The 26,259-nt window shown below is 39.1% G+C and overlaps 2 protein-coding genes across 4 annotated transcripts; one reads left to right on the top strand and one right to left on the bottom strand.

The window, feature by feature from the left end:
• Positions 1-651: 651 nt before the first annotated feature.
• On the bottom strand, positions 652-19,050 carry LOC117300359 (actin-histidine N-methyltransferase-like). The gene is made up of 14 exons (XM_033784132.1): positions 18,850-19,050; positions 16,817-16,933; positions 15,926-16,021; positions 15,276-15,421; positions 13,728-13,800; positions 8,974-9,084; positions 8,400-8,480; positions 6,942-7,006; positions 5,624-5,682; positions 5,127-5,241; positions 3,949-4,190; positions 2,851-2,939; positions 1,765-1,925; positions 652-1,378 (listed from the first exon to the last, which is right to left on the bottom strand). The coding sequence occupies exons 2-14, from the start codon at positions 16,914-16,916 to the stop codon at positions 800-802; spliced, it is 1,917 nt and encodes a 638-aa protein (XP_033640023.1). The 5' UTR covers positions 16,917-16,933; positions 18,850-19,050; the 3' UTR covers positions 652-799.
• Positions 19,051-19,120: 70 nt separating this feature from the next.
• On the top strand, positions 19,121-26,259 carry LOC117289080 (cyclin-K-like). Of its 3 annotated transcripts, none has more exons than XM_033770029.1 (9): positions 19,121-19,216; positions 20,074-20,215; positions 20,958-21,039; positions 21,219-21,350; positions 21,689-21,852; positions 22,618-22,787; positions 22,940-23,034; positions 23,873-23,915; positions 24,298-26,259. In XM_033770029.1, exons 2-9 carry the CDS (start codon positions 20,079-20,081, stop codon positions 25,446-25,448), a joined length of 1,974 nt encoding a protein of 657 aa, XP_033625920.1. In that variant the 5' UTR covers positions 19,121-19,216; positions 20,074-20,078; the 3' UTR covers positions 25,449-26,259. The 3 variants fall into 3 exon arrangements, with proteins under 3 accessions (XP_033625920.1, XP_033625938.1, XP_033625929.1); XM_033770047.1 differs by having other exon boundaries at positions 19,170-19,197; XM_033770038.1 differs by lacking the exon at positions 19,121-19,216 and adding an exon at positions 19,436-19,463.

Below are 26,259 nucleotides of genomic sequence, written 5' to 3'. Positions count from 1 at the left end.
TAATTTTTTTTATTTTTTGGCAGAATGGAAGTAAAGAGAGATGTGACTTCTCGCCTCGATTTCACAAACAGCTAAGATCGATCTTAAGATGTGTGTCAAGTCTTAATTGCTAAGCAATATGTGATGTCACAATACAAATCACTAAGGTATATAATGACAACTCATCTTAAGTTGAATCTTAGCGCTTTGCGAGATCGACCCCACCCACAAAATGAGTGTAAACACCCAAACACTTATTTACATATCATACAGTCAACAAAAATGATCAAAAACGAAACCAACAAGTCCTAAACCTTTATTACTGTTGAAGTGTTGGAAAAAAAACTGTAAAACTTTCAGTTAAAAACAAAAATTCCTCAAGACAAATGTTGTTGTCAGTTTGTTGGTTCAAATAACTTTAAAGGGTTTGGGTACCTTTTTTTTATTACAAAACACAATGTCCACAGATTTATATTCAAGATAATGATAGCAGAAAGCTTCCCTGAAAATATTACTTGCTGAGGTACTGTAGTTTTTGAGAAATGAGTAAAACAAAATAATAAAATAATTTTCGTTTCACTGAGACAACAATTATTTTTGTGACTTGTTTTACTCATTTCTCAAAAACTACAGCACCTCAGCAAGTAATAAGGGAAGCTTTCTACCATCAGTATCTTCAAACTGAGTAAGTCTAGTGTAAATCTGTGGGCATTATGTTTTGTGTTACAAATAGTACCCAAATCCTTGAAGAAATGTTTCTATTCCCAAAGTCAAGAAAGAAAAAGTTTACAGCCAAAAAACCTTGTAAGATGACAGAGTTTTATTCTGCACCATTCTCAATGCAGCCATTGGCAGTCTCATGACCATTAGTGAGTGTGGTAGTCTGGTTATCAGCCTTCCCATCTAGTTTACCTCCGCTGTTCAGATTGATTCCATTCAGTGAGTTGTTGAGACTGTCCACAGAGACAGAGCCGTTGATCTGACCGTGATGTCCCCCATTAGTAAGGTTTCCATTTTCCAAGGATTTCTTTGTCCTGCTCGTCGAATCCTCCGAGATGGAGTCCTCACTGTAGTCACTCTGTAACGAGGAGAGCGAATTCCGATTGAAGGATACGCTATCATCCGATTGGCTGTCTGTCATCTTGTTGACCCCGCCAGATGTCTCATCCTCATCTTCCTCGTCCTTTGCATCGCCGACGTCTGCGGGTTTCCCCGCATCGTCTGCCTCCATCTCCTCCTGATAGACGATGGCATCGTCGGCCAGCTCCTCTAAGATTCTTCGGCGTGTCTTAATGTATGAGATGGCATTGTTGAGGATGCGTTTCTCTGACAGCCGGAGCTGTATGCAGAGGGCAGAGTTTGGTGTAGCGTCTTTCTTGGAGAGTTGCTCCATGTCCTCCTGTGCAGGTAAATATTCAACAGAAGCCAAGTTTTCAGAATTGTAATCTTACTTGGAGTATCAAAGGTGGAGGGGTTACATTGTTCTAATTTGTTTATAACAATTTGTAAATTTTTTCTGATTAGTGGATTCCTTATTCATTTTGCCTCAAGCCCAGTTCATAATTCCTGCTCACTGTGAATGTTTCGCAGGATTTGGGCACATTTCAACTGTTGCGAATTATTCATAGAGAATTTGTGACGTTAAAATTCAAATCGCATTTGCATTTCGCAGGAAGTATGAACCAGGCTTTATTCACAATGAGGGCGCATACACTATGAACCTCATTTACAAAAAAAAAAAACTGCAATCATTGGACACTGAATGAATACTCCATGATAACTCACCTCTATTGTGGTCTTGTATTGTCTGAGTAGTAAGACTAGTCTCGTTTCAAGGAAGGACCAGACTCGCAGCTCGTTAGCTTTACTGATCAAGCAGTTTGGGCGTACCAGACGACCTAACGACTCCGTCTTGTTCTTATCAAACATACGAATCAACAACTCCTCTGTAAGTTTGGAGGGAAAATGACAAACAAATGTGTATCAAATAACATCAGTACAGGTTTCTGTCTGTGAGTGGGGAATCTTGTTACTATTGAAAACCATTGACTGGCCTTTGGCCTCTGGAAATAGGTCCCTCTTCTGGTCACTCAAAGTCCCTCGGGGAAATAGAGTACACTAGTTACTGAATTATGCCAGTCTTTATGTGTTTTATAACACACCTCAGTCTTAAATGTGAAATAAGAACAGAAATCTGGAAAAGAAAGGAAGTAAAGACTAGTGCCCGCCCGGGTACTATTCCCGCAAAACAAACAGCGCGATCACTAGACTATATAATAGTTTATCCCACGTGACCGTGTTTCAGCCAACCAGAATACAGAACAAACAAGAGGTGTGTTATAATTATAAATATTCATCTATTCCCACCTAATGCAGGCCAGGTGACATGCTTCTGGCAGTGGCTTCAGAATGCAATGCAGAAGGTGCTATATAAATGAGTCATAATTTATAACACAGCTTTGCTTATCCTGTTAAAAACACAAAGAATGAGCACTTGAATACGCCCCTAGGGTGTGATAAAGTGATATTTAAGAACCCAGTATTATTTATACCACACAAACACTTTTGCAGGGTATGACATTGAAGCAAAGGGATGGTAAGGCCATTTTCGAAATGTTGACCAATTATTGCCTGTAGGTTCATGCTTAGGATCTGGTCGATATTGACCATAAAACCACATTTTCTCAAGAGAAAAATAAACCCTGGACCATTTAAGAAAACTGTTGCTTGTCTCTACTTTAGTTATGGTAAATTTTGATGATATCCTCAACAAAAAATTCGGCTTCGGGTATTAACGACTAAGAGTAGGGCTCCATTTTCTTTTTTAGAATACCTGAATGAAGTTGTTTTAATCTGATTGTCCCAGCTTACCTTCATCCATAGAGAAGACCCTGAGGAATGCAATAAGCTCGGGACTGATTGGGTTATCACCGCCCTCTACTGGTAGGTTAATAGACGACCTGCATTGTAGGATCACACAAAACCATGTTAAACTCGTTTCAAAGATTTCTGAAACCAGTCCGGTTATGTGGTAACATTCATGAGGAACCATGCCATGTTTGTTCCTTCCTTTTAATACTTCGTTTTAAAGGCAGTGGACACTATTGGTTAATACTCAAAATAATTATTAGCATAAAACCTTACTTGGTAAACGAGTAATGGAGAGCTTTTGATAGTATAAAACATTGTGAGAAGCGGCTCTCTCTGAAGTAGCCTAGTTTTCGAGAAAGAAGTAATTTTCCACAAACTTGATTTCGAGACCTCAGATTTAGAATTTGAGGTCTCGAAATCAAGCATCTGAAAGCACACAACTTCGTGTGACAAGGTGTTTTCTTCTTTCATTATTATCTCGCAACTTTGAGGACCAATTGAGCTCAAATTTTTCACATGTTTGTATTTTTATGTAAATGTTGAGATACACTAAGTGAGAAGACTGGTCTTTGACAATTACCAATAGTGTCCACTGGCTTTAATACATCTGGGATAGAGTATAATATTCATTATTGGGGGGGGGGGGGCGCACAAAACTAAATAAGATTTGTTGGCGCAGATTGAACATTGATTAAAAACTTGCAGGTTAGCTTAGTGGTCTACTGGTGAAACACCTGCTCTAGTACAGCAAAGGGACTGGGTTTGAATCCAATCCGAGTGATGCCTCTGGATTATATTTATTCAAAGGAATTTTTTAAAAAACACAGTGCTGAGTATGTGGTGCTAAATATATATTGGAAATAACCAAACAATATTCCTTGTTTATATTGAATACAAAATCAGATGTTTACCACGGGAGACCCTCAAGAAAAGTATAACGGGTTCCTTGCCAAAACTGAACAAAAAGAGGTGAAATTTTTGGCAAGTGAATGAAGGCTTTTCCTTTGGCGTACCAGCTTCGGCTCAACACATAATAACGCAGAAAACTAGCTGAAGCCGCCAATTCGGACTTAGCCTTAATACGAGTTAAAGTCTTACTCATTGGATCCCATCATGGCCAGCAGTTGGCTCTTCATCGCGTACAGACGGTCATTCTTACTGACTCCCAGCTGGATGTTCACGCTGTCACACGCGCTCTCTGGGTACACAAACCCGCTGTACAGCAACAGGTGAGCGTTGGAACGCAGACCGTAGAAGATGCAAACCTGCTCTCCGACTGATAGATCGTGAAGTGCCAACCCCTCGCAGCTCTCGCGCTGTAGGTTGAAACTGGTGGTGATCTAAAGAATTAAGGTAGGATAGACAGTATTGTTGTAGTAATCCAAAAAGGAAATCAACCGCATGCACGGTGAGTATCTTTTTACAAATAATATTATTTTGTATTTTGAGTATAATTAATAACAAAGTTTAGAATAAAATATAAGAATATTTGGGGAGTTTGGGAAAGAGATTTTAAATTGTCTGAATTCTCAAACTACACTCGGTAAAGCTCCTATTGCTGTCTTGAAAGACTGGTAAGATAGGAAGCATGCCATGTCGATATAGGAAACCAACCTGCTGACTGGTACCCATCTTTTAAATGTTTGTTTTGCACTTTTGGGGTGCTTAGCACCTGTGTGGCAAAATGTAAGTACTTTGTCAGGATCGCGCTTTAAGCTTCCATTGTGGAAGTGTCGTGGCCGAGCGGTTAAGATCACCGAATTCAAACTCTGGTGTTTCTGATCAGCAGAGTGTGCGTTCGAATCCCCAGCCGTGACACTTGTGTCCTTAAGCAAGACACTTGACCATTGCTTCGTCCTTCGGATGGGACGTCAAGCCGTTGGTCCCATGTGATGTGTAACGCATGTAAAAGAACCCAGTGCACTTATCGAAAAGAAAAGGGGGGTTGCCCCGATGTTCCTGGCTGTGGCTGCTGTATGCGCCGTAGCACCTTGTAAGTCCTTATAAGGTGCTAACTAATTGGGTCTCAAAATTCATCACTACAATAACCTATCTTTCTGAAAGTTCGTATATACTCAGCGCATTGAGTACCTTGTTTGGTAGATACGTACGCTATATAAGACTTCGATATTATCATCCCAATACAAAAAGGCGCGATGTCCCTTCATTTTGGTAACCAAAGTGTCAGTACGCACGCGTGAGAAATTTACATATTTTGTGGGAAGGGTCTGTTCAGTGTCTGATGTATTACTAGACATGTCCCCCAGTCTACTTACCACTCCGTTAGTATGATTGCACATGTCCCACAGTGGAATCAGAGAAGTCACCAGATGTGAGCCGTTATGTGATGGAATTTGATTCTGTCTCGACATGACGGTCGACACTGCCCATCTATAAACATCCGAATAAATACAGATAGGATTAACTTCACTTTAACAGGTACGATATTTGGTCCTTGGAAAACAAGTAGGAACAAATGTTTGAGCAAAAGGGCTGACCCTTGTTCGTATGGTGTCTGCTTTTTGTGATTTTTTCCCAAGGGCATAAAAAGCGGAAGTCAGACTAAAGTAGGAAGAATATCATGCCAGCTTTAACCTTTCGCTGGCACAAAATTAGACAGCTCAAAGACCAGGAAACTCTATGATACACTAAGCTAATGGTTTGATAGGTCAGCTGTTTAGTTATTTAAAATACAAAGCAAAATGCGAGGCCACAAACCACAACATAGCAGTGGCATAGCGAGGATATGTTAATTTGATCTTCTTTCTCTTACCTGTATCCATCATAAGTGAAGGAGTCTTTGAACGGTAGCTTGGCTGCATCGACATTGGTCTGACATCAAAACACAAATAATTCAGTTTAGAATTTTAACAAAAATATATACATTTCATTGAGCTGCTGAGTACTTACAAAAAAAAAAACAGATTACCAACCAAAAGTGGTTGGTTCCCAGCAGAGCTTTAATGAGCAGATCAATTTATTAACCACAATTTTCTCCTATATGTAGCCCTAGGACATTGCATCCGAGGGCCCCTGTCTTAGAAAGTTACTGTAGAATTACATACTTTACAGGGAACCAGAGGCACAGAAGTCTGTTTTAAGTGGTCCTATTACATCGAGTCCAGATTATTGTCTACTGGTGGTAGAGTCCCAGACAATTATTTCTGAGACCATCTAACGAGGGCTATTTCAAAACCTCTTCTCAGGCTCTGCTCTGGACTTCGTTTTTATTTTGGTGACACCATGCAAAATACACACGGCACCAAAATTGATGAAGGAGCCTCAGCCAGAGCCGGAACCCAGCAGTGTCAAAATTGGCAGCTATGGCTACATCACTGCATCACCATGCATTAACAAAACCCTTAGTAACAGTCATAGCCGTAGCCGCTAATTCAGCTTGGTCTCGGGACAAAGATCTGAGACTCGAAAGTCCAGTGGGAGACCCAATTGTTTTTGACTATCCAAGACTATCTCCAGGGCCCAATTTCAAAGCTCTGCTTAAGCAGATAATGTTGCTTAAAGGATTTGGGTACTTTTTCTAACACAAAACACAATGTCCACAGATTTACATTAAACTTACACAGTTTGAAGATAATGATAACACAAAGCTTCCCTTAAAATGTTAGTTGCTGAGGTGCTGTAGTTTTTGAGAAATAAATAAAACAATGTCACAAAAATATGTTTTTAAAAGCTAAAATAATTTTCATCTCATGATCAATGAGACGAAAATTATTTTCATGACATTGTTTAACTCATTTCTCAAAAACTATAGCTCCTCAGCAACTAATATTTTCAGGGAAGCTTTATACTATCATTATCTTCAAACTGTGTTAGTTTAATGTAAATCTGTGGACATTGTGTTTTGTGTTAGAAAAAGTTTTTCGTTCTACAAAAGGGACATAGACCCTTTAACAAGTTTGTGCTCAGCAGAAATGAGCAGGATACCAGTCATTAATGCTACATATTAAATGGTATTTTGACTAGTAACCTTATTCTGGTAAACATAATTTGACTGTGCTATGCTGCTTGTTGTGCTTAAGCAGCTCTATGATATTGGCCCCAGAATGGTATTGCGTTATTTAAGCACCAACCTGGAAGACTTTGTAGAAGTAAGCAAACTGTCTGGTGATGTTTTTGTGTTGCTTAAGAGCGTCGGCTGCATGCAAGAGGTGAGACAAACAATTTTTTAATAAAAATCCACACAGTGGTTAGTCTACAATTACTCTACTTCAACCCACACACAACTCATGCAGGCAGACTTTTAAATGTTAACAGCTACATTTATGTAAACATGTTGATGATGATTTTATAATAAATTGGAGGCTAATCATCCTTCGAGAAGCAGGCATGCAAGGGCGCCTTTGGCTGCCAGCCACATCAACCCATTATGACCACAGAGCACTGCCAAGATCGAAAGTATTTGATTTTTCCCGAGGGAGGAAAACCGGATGTTCTGGAAAACCCTCGTGGCACAGCAGAGAACCAGCGCACAACTCCACTCACATATGGCCCCGACCGGGAATCGAACCGGGTCACCTTGGTGAGAGGCGAGCGCTTTACGCACACACCAACCATGCCTTTTCAAGTGACATACATAGACTACTTCACAAATACTCGGTATGCACATGTGAGCTATGCAATGACGTGCATGCTGATCTAGCTATATGTAGCAACCAAATATAGTCACTAACTAGACCAGCATGCATCATTATTCCAAAGGCACACGTACTGAATATTTGCAAACTAGTCTACGCAGCTATTTTTAGTAGTTTTTAAATTTTAAAACACCAACCATCTGTCAGAACATGGAATTACACCAAGTTTTAAAAAACTCATACAAGCTACCAAGCACATGAGTTTGCTCAGCCATACAAAGTGATATAAGTTGCATGAAATGGTACCCCGCTAACTGTTTGATGCACTGATGCCCCTCCAAGCAGTTCAACACAAGTGGGACCCCCGTGATTTACACATCCAGCCATTGGCGAGCATTAGCAAACACAACTCAAACTATGATCTTCAGTCATAGGTAAAGCACTTTTGGGCAGCTGTAATTTATTGGGTTAGTAAGGATCCATTTCAAGATGGCGAATTTCAATAGCTACCAAATTTATTCTAAGTAGGATTTGAAACTTTGCATGGTGGAAATACGGTATGGAAAGGTTTGCGGTAACACCATGTAATGACTATCTCTATTCTAAAAAGACTGATGTTCCATAAAAAAAAACCTCCACCAGTGACGTCATGCTAATTATTTCACACAAATGGCGTAATGGATACGTATAAAACAATACCGGGCCATTTGTGCGAAATAATGGAGCAATACATGCAGCATGACGTCACTGATGGAGGTGTAGTCACATAATGTCTTAAGAGTAAGCGCCGGATATTTTAAGCGAAAGTTACATCAAAAGAGCCAAGTGCTACTAACGGCTCTGCCAATGGCTATGGCTGGATCGCTGAAAAGGCCTGTTCTGTATCACTGGTCGCTGCAGCTAATAGCCATAGCCAAACCCAAAGTGGCTGGATTTGGATGCGGCATTACTTACTGTATGTGGGAGATCCTTGCAGTTGCTGTAATTCATCCGGAGAGAAATACAGAGGAACGTGGTACGACGTCGGCAAAATGTCTTGAGGATTAGGTTAAGACAAAAACAGCTCATCATCTTATTTGCATTGCGACCATTGCCCCAGCATACAAACATATTTATTTTAGCAAGTGCTTGAAAGTACTGCTGGTCGCACCACCAATGCTGGGCTTTTGTTTACAATATAATACAACTTAAGTGTCTTTCTCAAACGGGACAGCATAATGATTGGAATAGAAATGTACCTGATTCAGGTAACTGACTTCAAAAATGATGGAAGTGGTAGATGCACTACAACTTAAATGTCCTGTATCAGTCTGCCGTTAATTGGATGCATTTGTAGTGACCGTATTTTTGCTTACCTTATCTCCAATTTGAAACATATTCAGGAAATGTATACAGGAGATTGGTCTAGTTCGTAATGGCCAGTTCTAGCTGACAGCATCGGGTCGACCAAGACGTAAAGAGTCACAAAGCACATTGAGAAAACATCAAAATTGTTCAGAGTGACCTGAGATTTATTTCAAAAGGATACCTATGTAAGGTTTCCAGAAGGACTGCTCGGACTGGCGTTCCATGAGTAGATACAGAGCTAGGGCCACATGGGCCATCCCTTGCAGTACACGATCCTTCTGTATAAGAGGGCCTGGGGTGACAGGAAGAAGATACAACAACATCTTTATAAACTTTCGTTTTACCCATATAGACCTACACGATGTGCATTAGTAATGTATACTCGGTACTTTCCCGAGCTCTTTGAAAAAATCACAGGCATATTACACGGATGGGTCTTTATCCCCGCTGCAAGTTAACATCTATTTAACATCTTTATTGAAAATAATTTACAAATTTGTCTTTGATAAATTGACAAATCATCAGAGCATATGATATGACAAAGTGTTTTTTAGTGGTTTTGCACTATATCTCAAAAGACATTGGCTCTATGAATTTTCACTCTCCACTCCTGCATATCTAGTGCTATTCCATGTTCCAGGTTAATAAATGTTTAAGGATTATGTTGTTTTTCCCTCACTTTCTTGGCCCAACCGAAGGTTGCAAACATTTTTGGTTATAAACCCCAACATAGTAACAGTCAATTTACAGAGCAATAGTCTGAATATATATTTAAAAAATCTGAGTGATCACAAAACACAACCGTTAAAAAAAACCTAGCATCTGGCCTCATGCACAGAATTCACATGGGGGGGGGGGGGGGGCATGGAAAAATCTTAAATCCATTTCAAACCAGAGTGCAAGCCTTGTTTGATCTGGGGCAATTCCATCTGTGGGTTTTTCTTCTTTCTCACTAACAAAAGACAAATGCCGAGATTTTGCAGATGATATAAAACAAGTTTCAACTTGAAGTTGATTGATGAATGAGTAAGGGGTGGCCTGTAGTATGTCACTTTTCATCAATGTATTGACATTAATTTCCTGTGCAGGAAGTATCTCTCTCAATAAAGTGAATATGACGGCCCAATTACATCTAGCGCTCCATCAACAACATTGCAAAGCGCTGGAGTGGGGGGGGGGAGGGGGAGGGGGAGGGGATCACACAGACGCTTAGCACTTAGCAGACAAACATTCATAGCACGAATTGAATACTAACTAGGCTTATCATTTCATATGTCTTTTTTAAAAGGCTAAAGGACTATGCTAGGGTTGAAAAGTGTAACTTGTTTTATGTGTTTATACCACAGGTCCTTTTGGTTGGTAAGCAGGTTGCAACAGCTAGTTCTATTTTCTCAAATACAGAAAAGTGAACTTTTTTCCAATCAAGTAGTAGGTTTAAAGAGAATACATAAGTATAAATTCATCATGAAAACCTTATTACTTGCCTAGGATTTCATATTAGAGAGGGCAAGGCCATTTTCTTTCTTGCAAACTGCACAATTTTTCTTGAAGTTGACCATGGAAAAGAAATATGATGATCATAACCTTTTTTTTCTCAGAAGAATCCCCACAATATCTCAACTTAGTTCTTTTCGTCAAACAATCATCATCGCCCCCGTCCGCAAAAACCACACCACGTCTTTAAAACAAATGAACCAAGGCTTTGCTTCAGCAACAGGCGTCCTCAATTAGCAATTCTCTTTCCCACATCTTGGCTTATTTTCCAGAGCTTGCCAAAATTCCCCCCACAGTACTTCCTGCATACACTGAAAACCTCCAAACTAAATTGAGCCTGAAATCAGCATGACTTCCTTGGGGGTTTTCCATCCTGTATCTCAGCATATTGGATACGCATGCTGACTGTAAGGTGGTTAAATCCCATAAGGTATACAGCACCTGACAGCTCATATAACTATTATATGCACGCATTATACTTCCCCTTCCTGAAGTTCTCGACCTTTTTTCTTAACATGTGATTTTAAAGAGGGGCTCTTAGTTTATTTTAAGTTTTGTGATGCACTCAGTCCTTATGAAAGACATTAAAAATCATTTAAAGGGTTACTCTGTTTACATATTGATGTATGGGTAAAACCCTCAAAAGTTATTCTCCATCCCCGATGAAATTCAATATCTGTTTTAAATTAATGCAGTACCTGCAGCTGCTCTAATGGGCTCTAAAGGATAATTTAAGTTTTGTGATGCACTCATTTTCAAATAGATGGAGTCCTCATGAAAATCTCTAGCCTCGCACTAAAAGGTTATTTTGTTTACACTAAGCTTGTGCGATATCACGATATTATCGAATATCGCGATATTAATTTGGAAACGATTTCGATATCGGCTCGATTTGGTTTAAATCGAAATATCGATATATCGCGATATATCGCAATATCGATTAAATATCGCAATATCACGATGTATTTTCTAGCTGAGACATCTTGCACCCCATAGGTTTGGAGTAAAACCAGAAGAATAGGTCATTAAAACACCTCTCTTATGCTATGACTGTCTCTTCTACAACTTTCACTTGGAGTTTGAAGACTGGTGATGTCAAATTTAATTAACGCGATTATATGGAATATCGCGATATATTGTCGGCGATATATCGTGAATAAAATAAATCGATATCGCCCAAGCTTAAGGCATCACTAATTTTGTTTTGTGAAACAGACATTTACACGTGTTTGAGAGCATGACGTTAGATTCGGAAAAAATCCCCTAGGCCAGTCCTTTTGAAAGGATGGGTTAATAAAAATAAAAAAAATTAAAAAATAAAAAAATCAAAGAAAAAAATAGTTAAAAAAAGGATACGGCCCCTCAAAAGGATCCGGGCCGGGGCGATCAACTGGTCTTTTATTTTGTTTGGCCTAAAGCTGCTAGGCAATCTCTGGAAGACTGGCAAAAGTCGCTGATTCGAATTCACACTCGAGTAATGTATGCCTCCGGAAAGTACTAACTAGTTGTATACAGTGCTTTACACACACTGGTGTGGGTAAGACCATATCATATGTCATTTTCGTTTGTTATTCTTTATTCAGAGCGAAATGTGAATTATGACGAATTTGGATATAAAGAGAAAATGGGTCTTCACATATGATCCGCAAAGGGGTCTCTAAATTTAAAAAGTGCAATATTATTTCGTTTTGATTGAACGTTTGGGACATTCAGGAATGAACTAACCATTCAGATCCTCATAAACAAAATGTAAAGACCCACACACTTAAAATGTGATGTCATTGGGAATCGCATAAACCATATACCACAAGGAGCACTCGTAAAGCATAGAGGAAACAAAACTAGTGGGACAACTTAAGGGAATAAAACCACAGGTTAAAAATAACATTGGAAATGCATTCAAACAAAATCCCAAATAATATAAAGGTAAAGAGAGATACACGGCTGAGTTTAGAAATGGAAGTGGTTAACTGGAAAAACATGTAGGTCTAGAATTTCATCTTAGAGAGGGCAAGGCCACTTTCCTTTTAAGAATGGCTATTCCATTGAAAAGTCTATGGGAAACTTTTGAAGAAGCACCAAGGCCAAGACCAGGGCATCGGAGGTCTTGGCCTCTTGAGAAATTCCAGGCCTGAACACGGCTAACAAAAAAGAGCAAAAAAACAAAAACAACACCGGATACATTTCTGGCAAAAACACATTAGCTTTGATGCATTTGCTTCCTAGGCATGTTAGGACTTTTTGCCTTCAGGTGATTTCAATCCTCCAATATCCTCCTCTACTGGATGTAACTCCGCACCAAATATTTTGAAGTTAGGTAATATTGGACAGCCAGACCGAGTGAAAAGCAATTGTTATTTGTGCCTTCAGCCCTCAGTCCTTAAAGGCAGTGGACACTATTGGTAATTGTCAAAGACCAGTCTTTTCAATTGGTGTATCTCAACATATGCATAAAATAACAAACCAGGAAAAATTTGAGCTCAATCAGTTATCGAAGTTGCGAGATAATAATAGAAGAAAAAAAACACCCTTGTCAGACGAAGTTGTGTGCTTTCAGATGCTTGATTTCGAGATCTCAAGTTCTAAATCTGAGGTCTCGAAATCAAATTCGTGGAAAATTACTCCTTTCTCGAAAACTATGGCACTTCAGAGGGACCTGTTTCGCACAATGTTTTATATTACCAACCTCTCCCCATTAATCGTTACCAATATTAAGGTTTTATGCTAATAACATTTTGAGTAATTACCAATAGTGTCCACTGCCTTTAAACCCCTCATAATAATAATAATAATAATAATAATGATGATGATAATAATAATAATAATAATAATAATAATAATAATAATAATAATAATAATAATAATAATAATAATAATAATAATAATAATAATAATAATAATAATAATAATAATAATAATAATAATAATAATAATAATAATAATAATAATAATAATAATAATAATAATAATAATAATAATAATAATAATAATAATAATAATAATAATAATAATAATAATAATAATAATAATAATAATAATAATAATAATAATAATAATAATAATAATAATAATAATAATAATAATAATAATAATAATAATAATAATAATAATAATAATAATAAATTGATAGTGCAACTTTGTTGTTGTTTGTGTGCAGCATTTTGCTATGCTTTAGCATAGGGAAATTGCTATGCTTTAGCAAGGGAAATTTCTCCGAGCATATTTGGTCCTTAGACAAAAGTAGGAACAAGTTATTTTATCACCAGGGCTGACCTACATGTTCTTATGGTGTAGTCTTTAATCACAATTTTTCTGATTTTATAAGGGCAAGAAAAATGAGCAATCAGAAGAATATCATGCCTTTGCCCACAGCAAAATGAAAAATCAAAATTGGCAAGAAAACAAAACCGCAGATGGCAGAAAATTAAAAGGTTGGTTTACCTAGTGGGGAGCTGAGTGCAGAGTCCTCGGTCAGTATGGCTTTCCTGGGAACGGTAAGAAACGGATCTTGTTCCTGAAATGAACCCCAAGGGGGGAAGGCATCAATCACTGGGCGTTGACATTGATCAGTGAGCATGAATCATACAGTTAAATCCTCACAGCAAACAGTGGCAACTTTTTACCAATACATCTACACACAGATGGGAATTGGGTATCTGAAGGCAAATTGTTACAACCCCCCCCCCCTCCCTGAACTCGGCCAATTTCTTTTACAAAAGCAGCAGGAGAGCACCATAATAGCACCAATCTTGCTGGAAAATCTTTAAAAACTTGAGTTTCATGTTCTCTCATTGTGACATATTGTTTTTTAATAAAGGACTTAACCCTCATGCAGCAAACACTTTCAATTTCATTCCATTACATCTACACACATTGACATCTGTAACACATTCGATATGAGAATTGGGTATCTAAAGGCAGTCACCCTACCCCCCCCCCCCCTTCTCTCAACTAACTTCTTTTACAAAGCATCAGAATAGCACAATCATGCTGAAAAATCATTAAAACTTGAGCATCAAGTACTCCCATTTTGAAATATTGTTTTGAAATAAAAGATTAATAAAACATGCAACTTAGTTTTTAAAAAGGGAGGGTATACCTATGGTAACCACTCCAAAAATGAATGGCCACAAAACTCACCTGAAACTAAAACTTAAAATTGGGAATATGATTTAGTCAACAGATATTTATTATGTGCGTCCGTTTTAGCACTAAATAAAAGAGTAGAATGATTAAAGCAGCAGGAAGGATTCTGGGGGAGTCGCGGCCTCTTGTTGACATAGCATATGGGGCTCTGCTGGCTGGCAAGCTAACAATGCTACGGAATGACGCTAACCATCCGCTTCATGATGTGCTTGCCAACCAGCTGACCCCTAGGTCTGGTCGTATGCGAGCGCCATATTCTGCGACAAACCGCTACCCATCCTCCTTTATCCCTCGTGCAATAACACACCACAATCTCAATTTCAAACGTTAATTATAAATTTATCGCCCAGTCTCAAGTATTTTTCTTATTGCTCTTTAGTGGTTTTTCTTGTAGTTGTATAGCCATTGTCTGTTTTTTAATGTTTTTAATGTGTCAATGTTTTTACTGTATGCAAGCATTTGAATTACCCTTTTTGGGATCTAATAAAGATTATTGTATTTTATTTATTGTATTGTAGAAGAAGCAGCCCTGCAAGAAACAGACACATTTTTAAGTTTTTTGAATTTTAAGACCACTTTATGAAGTACCTTTTAAAAGTTTACAAGGTATTGCAGTGCATTCAGCAGGGTCAAACCCCTTTCTCTTATAGCGATAACTGTTTTTTTTTGTATGTGCACTTAAAAAAACACAGGACCTACTGCTTTACGTCCCATCCGAAGGAAGAAGCAATATTGGTTGAGTATCTCGTTCAAGTGACTTCAGTGCCAGACGTCTATACTGTCTGTAGAGTTTTTTTTTTTAGTATGGATAGAGAGGAGTGTGACTTCTTGTTTCGTACTCACTTTAATTTCCTTGGTTGCTTTTAGTCCGAGTTCAGCTCCATCAAAAGCCTCAATGCTGACTGAGTCACATGATATGCCCAAACCCTGACACCATGTCATGAAGTCCTCGATATGTTCCTCTCGATTGTGACCCTCAAAAGAAGTATCTATCAATAAAAAAACTTGCATCAGTTACGCAAAATTGCTTAATTTATAACTAGGGGACTATATTCTAGCTTGTGCAATGAAATCTTGGGAATATTCCCAAAATTATATTATTAATAAATGCTGAGTGTATAGAGTATAGTATTGTTAGTTAGTGTTAGTTGGATGAAGGCAACCTAGATGAGACCGGCGTTAAAGGCACTGGACACTGTTGGTAATTACTCAAAATAATTGTTTTGCATGAAAACCTACTTGGTAACAAGCAATGGAGAGCTGTTGATAGAAAACATTGTGAGAAACGGCTCCCTGTGAGGTAAACGGCTCTCACCAAGTAGGTTTGAACAAAGAATGGTAACACTCATTTCAAGAAAATTTTCAAAAGTTGGCTTTTGTAGACAAACAACTATTTTAAATATAACATTCATTCAACTCAAACCGAAAACTTTATCATCCCTTCAATAAAAAATATGTAAATTTTATTTTAAATTTGACTTGTTTTTACTCACCATGTTGCTTCTTGCGTATCTTTTCCACAAGGCTGTTAATTTGCAGATATTCTTCCCACTGCTTGGCTGGGGCCATGGGCGAAGGCCTGGCAGCAACTGAGGAACAAGTAATCAAGTTACTGACTGAACTGATTGAAGTTGACAATTCACTTCATTGGGCCCCCTAAATGCCCAGTCACACAGGCCTCGTTATAAGACGAGAACGACAACATTATCAATACACGCACTCTTTGAGCGTATTCTGTGCAAAGCAATTCAACCAATAGAAAGTGTTTTCTTTGCGTCGTTATCGTTATCGCTGCAGTGGGATTGTCCATTATGTCTAACATAATCAACCCTTTAGACACCACTCTCTGTAGAATCATCACAAAACGCCTGGACATCACTAATACTATTCATTTAACATCTATTAAATCGTTTGCAGTACCCGATGCAAAAACATAGGATTCGAGCTGCCTCTAGCTACCGGGCAATCTTGTTGGTCTAGTTGGTGTGACACTGCTCTAGAATTGCAGAGGCCGTGGGTTCGAATCCCACCCGAGTACTATGCCTGTGATTTTTTTTCACAGGACTCGGGAAGGTACTGAGTATACAGTGCTACACACATTGGTGTATATGGGTAAAAAGCAAAATTAATACTATTAATTTATTTCAGCAATTTTTTTGTCAGTTAAAATGTCAATAAAAATTAACATGAAACAAAAAAAGTTGTTTTAGTTTTGGAAATTGTGATGCAATATTAACATACGAAACATTGACAAATTTCAATATGCAAACAAGACTTTGTCTTTAACCTCTTTCTGTGAATGGAAGTTGGTCAAATACAGACCAATCACATGGCCTTTCCGTTGAAACCCATGCCAAAAGAACCAATCAGCAAGCCGTACTTACTTTCAAGAAGCTGAGAGCACAGTGATGTGATTTCTTTCTTATCAGCTTTGGCAACATCTTCTGGATCCAAGTTGTGTTTTCTCTTACTCTTCCTTCCCATCTTGAGATCTCAGTTCCCTGTCAAGTTTTTAAAAATAATGAGAGGGCCTAGAATTTTTATCTTTGAGAGGGCAAGGCCATTTTCATTTTGCAAAGGGGAATTCTATTAGAAAATCTAAGTTTATGTGAAACTGTTGAAGATTGAGGCTAAGAGGCCATGGCCTTTGTGGCCTCCAGGTAATTTCAGGCCTAAAACAGTGGACTAAGGCATTACGGAAAAACATCCCCCAACACCTCATATTTGGGTTTTTTACCAGAAGTTTTTACAAACCACTATTTCAAGAGCTACACAGTTTTGTGAAATTTGCATGATCAGTGATCAGGGATAAAAAACACTATTTGTGCTTAACCCAAAGGGCCATACACTGTGTACTTTCCGTGAGTCCTGTGAAAAAAATCCACATGCATACACTGGTGGGATTAGAACCCATACTTTTTGCCATTCTAGAGCTCAGTGGTCTAGTGGTAAGACAGCTGCTCTAAAAAAACACGTGTTGTGGTTTGAATCCTACCCTTGTGGTATGCCTACGGGTTTTTTCGCCACAGGACTCTGACCACCAAAAATGCCTGTTTTAACTCTTATTTCAAAAGGTTACTCTCCCAGACCTGTTTTTGTTTGTATATGTCTAATAAAGTCATCACCTGCATACTATTGATGCCTGTCCCTGACAAAGAACTTAGTGTATTGTTTGCCTTAGTTTAACTACTGTTAAGACATTAGCATTTTCGCTTGTGGTACTTGTTGAAATGGGGAAAAAAAACTTTTTTATCAATTTTGTGCATCCTGTATATTATTGATTTTTTTCCCCCCAACAAAATTCATAAAATAAATCTACATTGGTAAAAAAAAATCATGTTTTATGCATGCTAGTTGCGATAACGTAACCCTCCTCCCGACGGCTTCGCAGTCTGGAGGAGGGTTATGTTATGTAACTTGTTTTATGCAACGTTAATATAAATTGCTTAATTTATAACTAGCGTGTGCAAGGAAATCTTAGTAATATATTCCAAAAACGATATTATTAGGCCTATTAAATGCTGAGTGAAGTTAGTTAGTGTTAGTTGGATGAAAGCAACCTAGATGATATCGGTGTTTAAGAGAGCCACAACACTAACACTAACACTAACAGCCCAACAAGATAGCTAACATGCAGTAGGGATAACTTTCCGTATGGCGCCACCACTTTTTCATCTCATCTTCTCCAAAAAAGTATATCTCATTGAGGTAAATTAGATACTATATTATTTCAGTCCTTATTTCATATCGGGTTAAAAAGTGGTGGCGCCATACGCAAACTTTGGAGTCCTGCAGTAGGCCTAGTCCTAGAACTATGACTAAATGAGGTTTGATATTCTATCATCTCCACGAGATGACGGTCAATAGGGGAACAAACCTCCATAGTTCTAGGAGTAGGCTTGCCGCAGAAGGCAACCTACATTGTACACTGGCTGTCTCAGTCTCACAAAATAAAAAATATGGGAAATACACTTCATTATTCATACATAAAAATCTTCAACAATCTTCAAAAGTTAATGGGGTTTGTCGCATTTTTAAAAGGTAAAGCTATTAATTAAAGTTATTGATATTATATTTATATATCAAAAGTTTAATAAAAAACAACAATAACATTTATTTCTCTACAAAAAAAAGCCAAGATAAGAAGAAAAGTGGTGTACTGCTTCTGTTTTAAAAGATAAAAGATTAAGACTGACTAATCACTAAGTTGAAAATTGCTAGAATTTTAGTGAAAATAATATAACTAATAGTGTCAACGAAATGGTAACAAAATAAAACATTTTGCTAAGGCCCTATAATATATAATAATTTATACAATTTTAAATCAATAAATCAATTAAAACTCATAAAATTAATAAAAAGCCACAATATATTTTACAAAAAGCCAATAGACAGTATTCAATAGTCAAATCTTTACCTTGTTGTAAACTTCCAGAGCAATTTCAGCACCGAATCTGAGCTACCACACGGCACGACGTGAGCAGTCACAATCAACTACAATTTAGAAACCTTGTCTCATTCTTTTCCAAAATGTTCTCCTGCACCGGCCACAACCAAACTGTCTTCCGGTTCCTCCTCCGCCCGTGAACTCGAGATGATTAAATGCAAGGTGGTTTGATAAATGGCCATGGTTCGCCAAACGAGGGCGCTATTTTTTTTCTTCTTTCGACTTACTTAATTTGCTCGTTGGTGGCAGCAGACCGGTATCTCACCGGTGTGCAACACGTTGAGAGTTTTATGCGGTTTTGAGCATTTCCAACCTTGCGTTTAAGTCCATTTTACCGGTAAATAAATCTGTATTATATTATTTTAAGGTAACCGTAGTCGTGTAAGGTAGTTAAGGTAGGGGTAGAGTTGGTTAGAAAGGTTACTATTGGCTCCTTTTTGACTTGTTTGAGAATCTTCACGCATGACTCTTTCTTTTAAAGAAATTGGACCGAGTTCCCGATGATAAGAAATTCAATGGTTTTGGTTGGAGTTAATTAACGGCGGATAAATTGGTGGCGACGTCCGGAAGATTATCCCAAAACGGTAAACAAATTGTTCAGTTTAGTTAGCCATCGGTTAGGCTATGGTATAGGTACCAAGAAAATTGCCAAATTAAAGCGTAAGTGTATTTCACAGGTTAGCATGAAAACTAGTTAGTAGGAGGCCAGCCGAGCTGATGCTTACCTCGTGGATTTGTGTCGCTGTCATGTCATGAGTTCATGTCATGAGTGACGCTTCGCTGTGCGAGTTTGTGTTGTGAAGTGACTGTGAAGTGAGGAATGTGATCTTGGCAGGAAATTCCCACATGGGACATTGCTGACTAGAACTTAGAAGTCGGACTAGAAGGAGAAGTAGTTTCTGCTTATGATGTGTATAAAGCCAGTTGCAATGCATGGGATTCACTGGGATGGGATGGACGGGGAAGGTTTAATATGAAATCACCATGCATGCCATGATGATCCTTCTTTGCCTTTTTGCCCTTTTTAAGGCTTTGGCGTTCATACTTACATCGTAAGTTACGGTTTACCGTTGAGTAAACATTCTATTATTTGGTAATTTTTCATCAAGAAGATAGTTTAGTTTCTTTAGTTTGAAGCATTTCCCTTTTCTAAATATTCCTCAGCATTTCTTTTTCTTGTACTCCATGTTTCAGGTGCAATGCCGTGTTGGTACTATGAGAAAGACGATTTGGTCAACACACCATCCTCAAAAGATGGAATTGACGGAGCAACTGAGACCAGATATCGGAAGGAGGGAGCTCGCTTCATTATCGATGCCGGAACATCTCAAGGACTGTATCCTTAACTTGTTTACGTTTGGTTCATAGCGTCATGTTGCCTTGGAATGGGTGATTTGGGCTATAAAATGCATTTGTTATGAATGAACACATGGTTGGAAAGAATAAGATATTTTAAAGGATTTGTGTACTTTTTCAAAATGTCCACAGATTTACATTAAACTTACACGGTTTGAAGATAATGATAGTAGAAAGCTTCCCTTCAAATATTACTTAGTGAGGTACTGTAGTTTTTGAGTAATGAGTAAAACAAGTCACAAAATAATTATAATGACCCACACAAATATCGGCCAAATTGTAGGGCTCCTGTTACTTTGTGAATTAACACAGTCCGCCATTTTGTGGAGTCAAAAATTTGGTTCCACAAAATAGCAAACTGTTCACGAAGTAAACAGAAAACCACAAAATTTCGAGGCATATTTTTTGTGGGGATCATTATACAGGCCTGGAATTAAGGCCATCATGACTACGTTGCCCCTGGTCTTGGCCTCGGTGCCCTTCATCCAATGGAAGTGCTCTTTGCAGAATGAAAATGACATTGCCCTTTTCAACATGTTCAAAGATGAAATTCCAAGGCCTGGTTATATTTTAAATCTTTTGATTATTTCATCCTTTCTTTATGCTGTTTTAATTTGTACAGCGTCTTGACATCCAGGCATTGATATAAACAGTATTAATTTTTAAGGTTTTGTTTCAGTCAGTTAGTTGAAGACAATTCTTCCTTAACCATCTTAAAACAGACGGTACGATACCATGGCTACTGGAGTCATCTACTTCCATCGCTTCTACATGTGTCACTCCTTTAAGGATTTCCCTCGCTTTGTAAGTTGATATGATCACATGACATCAACCCTTGGGGATATAACCGCCAATCTGGCAACAGCCGATCTCTCTCATACAAACATTGGTTAAACATACAGCCTTGTAAAGATCAATGGTTATGAATTGCATAAATCAATATTTTGATGATATTACATTGCTCATGATTGTTAATTCTGCAGGTAACTGGAGCTGCCTGTCTATTCTTAGCTGGTAAAGTTGAAGAGACCCCCAAGAAGTGTAAGGACATTATCCGCATGGCTAAGGTCATGGTCCCTGAACATCACTTCAGCACCTTCGGCGACGACCCCAAGGTAGGAATGTTTGAAGGGTTGCCAACCACTAGACACTATTTCAAGTTGTGGTGTTTAAGTCCCGGTCATGACACTTGTTATATTTTGTATGAAAAGCCCCTGGAGCGTCATGGCAGCCCAGGGCTGTATACTCCCTAGGGAGCTGAGAAAGATTACAGGAATGTTATTGACCCAATGCCTAGGGTACTAATGTATTGCGAATTAAAAAGCTATTGTAGAATGCGATATAAGAACTAGTTATTATTTTCCATGCTCACCTGACCATACTTTGGCTGGTAACCATATTTTGTTGAGCATAACTTTGTTATAATTCTTGATGGTTCTCATTTTCATTCCAGGAGGAGATAATGACCTACGAGCGAATCCTCCTACAGACCATTAAGTTTGACCTCCAGGTGGATCACCCCTACAGCTACCTCCTCAAGTACGCTAAGACACTCAAAGGAGACAAGACCAAGATACAGCAGCTGGTGCAAATGGCTTGGACATTTGTCAATGACAGGTACTTATTATACACAAATGATTTTGTGTTGACAATCTGTAAAGAAAACACTTTAAATTAATACTGAATGCAGTTGTTAAAGTAGTGGCTACAGCTGTGACTGGGGCTGTTGCTAAGGGTGACCATTTTCAAATCGGTGGCTACGGCTATGGCCATTTCTAAGGACTTCATATTCTTCAATACATGATCGTATGACGATCAAGCGACAGCCATAGCTGCCATAAATTGGAACACAGTTTTAGATCAAAGCAGGTGAATCAATTTTGCCCTCATTTGAACTAGTTTGTCAGTTAAGGAGCAAGAGTATTTATACTGCATGACTTTAATAAATAATAATACTTGTAATGCGCACATATCCACCCTGCTGGGTGTTCAAGGCGCATGGCAAACAATTCTAGATCAACTGATGGAATTATATAATTAGCCATAGTGACAAAAATGGCTGTGTGCATGATAGAAAAAAGAGACTCACACCAAACTCTGATCGTGTTGCGCTGTTGATGCTCAACTCTGCTCTATTGACCCTGTGCACGCATACACACGCGGCGACTGTGCCACGCTCACCATGTTGGTGGTCAATAGGTTTACATGTAAACGCCGCGATACACACTTCAAAGAATAACGCACGTTGAAATTGACCACCCAAATGGCGCATCCAAGATTATTCTGATGATAACGTCAGGTGAATTGGGTCAATACCAATTAGCTTACAAAGTTGCTTTTATGTTGTTTACTGATTTACCATCCCTCCACCCACCCCTACAGTCTGTGCACAACCCTTTGCCTTCAGTGGGAGCCGCACATTGTGGCTGTTGCCTTCCTGTACTTGGCTGGTCGCCTGTCCAAGAGCGACCTGTTGGAGTGGTCGGGAAAGAACGCCAAGGTGAAATGGTGGGAGCAGCTTGCTGATGACGTGGACCTTGAGATAATGGAAGGTTGGTCACAATAATTCTCTAATAAAGATACCATATCAGGTCAGGAATTGCATCTTAAAAAAGAAGAAAAAAACCTCTTGTGAATTTAAGATTTCATTAGAATACAGCAGCACTGTCTATATATTTCTGGTGATTTCTTGTTTGCTTTGCAGATATTTGTCATTTACTGCTGGATCTTTACGCAACTGGCCAGCAACCTAAGCCAGCGGTACTACAGTCCAAAGGAGCTACAAAGAGATCCAGACCAGTAAGTTAAAGACCAAGACCCAATAGCTCTAGAGCTGCCTAGGCCCAAAAGTAGCCAAGCACAGCATTATTACACTCACCAGATTAAAGACACTGGACACTAGTGGCAATTGTCAAAGACTAGGCTTTTCACTTGGTTAATCTCATTCTATACATAAAATAACAAACCTGTGAAAATTTGAGCTCAAACGGTCGTCGAAGTTGCGAGATAACAATGAAAGAAAAAACACCCTTGTCATACGGAGTGTGCTTTCAGATGCTTGATTTCGAGACCTCAAGTTCTAAATGTGAGGTCTCGAAATCAAGTTCGCGGAAAATTACTTCTTTCTCAAAAACTACTCCACTTCAGAGGGAGCCGTTACTCACAATGTTTTATACCACCAACCTCTCCCAATTACTCGTTACCAAGTAAGGCTTTGTGCTAATAATTATTTTGAGTAATTACCAATAGTGTCCACTGCCTTTAAGGTTACCAGCCAAAAGACAATGTCACATATATACAAATTGTGACTGGTATAACATGAACGTCAGTTAGGCAAAATTCTGAATTGTTTACAAGTAACCGGAAATGGAGGTCAAATCTTGTTCTCAGATTTCCTTTGTTGGTTTTTTAAAAACTTATTTTACTGTCATATAATTATTTCATGGCTAAATGAGAACATGGTTCAATTGTTATAGCTATATAGTATGTTGAAATGAACTACATTAAGAAACAGAATCGCACAGATGTAGAATTCAATATGGTTGGGACCAACTTGGTCCTGGAACCTCAAATATGCGAGACATTGGGGTAATTTTCACGACTAATCTCCTTTGGTCATATTTAACTCTATTTGCAGAAGACGCCTCCAGTTGCTGGACCTGAAACCATCAAAACCTCTGGTAAGAAATCATCGCCCAGGCGGCCATTTTTGTACCTTTTCAAAGTTATCTTAAAAGATGTTAAACTTGCAATCATGGATGATGAATATTATTTTATCACTTTCCCGAGTCTTGTGGAAACATATGAACACAGTACACTAAGGAATGTCATGGAAGGTGCCCCACCCCTCTCTTTATGGCACAAGAACTAAGCAACATTGACATCCTGATCACTCTTATCCACAATTGGCTAGTTCAAAAGTTAATTCTTCACAAAAAAAACGTTATAGCTGATGAAATTCTTGGTATATTAAATTAGTGTTGACTTATGATTGAAATCAAACCCAAATAGTATTTAATTTCCATTTGTATTTGAATTTGTTCTCTTCTTGTGTTACTCTAGATGACTCTCATGCATCTCAGCAGACACAACCCGACAAATCCAGAGAGACTCGCTCCCATTCTCAGTCTCGAGGTCCTCCCCCTCCTCCTCCATCCTCTTCTGGTTCAGTAGCTGCCTCATCCTCCCACGCCAAGGCTCACGCCGCGGGAAAGGATCATCCTGACAAGCCTTCAACCGTGAAGGCCCCGCCACCTCCCTTGAGGTCAGCTCCCAAGGAATCTGGAGTTCAGCTGAAGAGTCATGTCAATCCGGCAGTGCCTGCACCCCCGCCTCAAAGACCCCCGGTGGTCAGTGTAGCTCAGTCCTATCCAGTGCCCGTCTCGTACCCGGAGCCGGTACCCACGTCGTCGTACAGTGGGCCACCCCCGGTAACCAGTCAAGTGTACCCAGCATACCAACACCCCCCAGTGGATCCGACGGTTAGCACAGCCCAGCCTGGATACAGCCAACAACAGTATCCACCAACGTGGAACTTTCCCGCCCAACAAGTGCCACCCGCTAATACGGTTCATAACTATGTACAGCCTGCTTATAATATGAATCAGCCACCCCCAGGCTACCCTCCGAATCCACCCCCACAGGTTGCAATGCCACCAGCGGTGCCCCCACCGCCACCGCAGCAACAGCAACCCCAACAACAAGTGATTCCCCAACAACCACAGATGGCACCACACCCCCAAGGGCCACCACAGCAGCCACCTTACAGCCAGCCTTATAGCCAGTATCCACCACCACCTCTCAATGTCCCCCCTCCAGTCAATATACCCCCTCCCGCACACAATATGTCAGTACCCCCACCCTTGATGGGGCAGCCTCCACCTCAACTAACCAAGCCCCCGCCTATGCTGGGCCAACCTCCTCCGGCTCAGATGCCCCCAAATCAACCTCCTCCGTCGCAACCTTTCCCCAATTTCCCCCCGCCAGCCTCAACAAACCAAGTATACATCCCCCCACCGCAGCCTGGTTTTGACATGATGCGGATGCCTGGGCCACAGAACATGCCCCCTAGTACTCCTCAAGGGGAGCTTAGTTTCCCCCCTAACCCCTCCATGGGTCTAGCAACAGTGCGTATAACAGGGCGAGATAGTGGCTGGCAACAACCACCTAGGAGACCATCACATGGGGGTGCCAATGAATCCTGGAATCCTTAATGGTCACAAAACTAAACATGTAACCTGCTACGGACATAAAAACAATCTAGGAGAAAGTCAATGTACTTTGACTACCCCAAATCAGGCATGATGCTTTGTACTCAAAAGGGCATACCAGTTTTTCACTTCAAAAGTTTCAAATCCTACTTTTAGTCTTTCATTTGTCAATGGCACCTACAAGAAGAAAGTACAAATTTGTACTGAGACATTTCAAGGCATTGACAAAGAGACAAAATCCATTTGAAGTCATCAGCTAGTCTTACCTGTGTTTGATTTCTGCATGGCCAAACCAACCAACACAAAGGGGGGGGGGGGGATATGCCATTTAATGAGAATCCACATGGTTGGATTTCAAGTTAGCAGTGGTTCTGGATATAGGGGAGGTTTTTGGTAAGAGATTCCAATGGGAGGATGTTTAGCTTGTTGTCAGTGTAAAACATCTTTTAAAATAGCATCAAGTCTTGAGCACAGAGGGTTTACGTGTGTTGTTACTCTTAAGTTTTAACAATTTTATGCCTGTAAGCAGTAGGGTGAAAACAGAATTTCTGTAAATGTAAATATATTCTGAGATTTTTTTTTTTTAAAAGTACACCATTACTTTAAGTTCCCTGGTGCACTAATGGTTAAAATTTGTAAGTAAAGCTATTGAATTTTCAACAACTGTTAATTAAGTTCCAAAGAAATTACCATAGGCAGGGGGTCTGGTAACTAAATTAACGCTAAATTGGGTTATTTAAAGTAAGCATTTCTACTGTGAAAGCTTCAACTGTAAACATATTTGACACTCATTAAAAGTAATTACAAATTTTCA

Source organism: Asterias rubens, chromosome 1 (genome assembly GCF_902459465.1).
Source record: "Asterias rubens chromosome 1, eAstRub1.3, whole genome shotgun sequence".
Taxonomy (NCBI): Eukaryota; Metazoa; Echinodermata; class Asteroidea; order Forcipulatida; family Asteriidae; genus Asterias; species Asterias rubens.
This window is presented reverse-complemented; position numbering and strand designations above follow the sequence as displayed.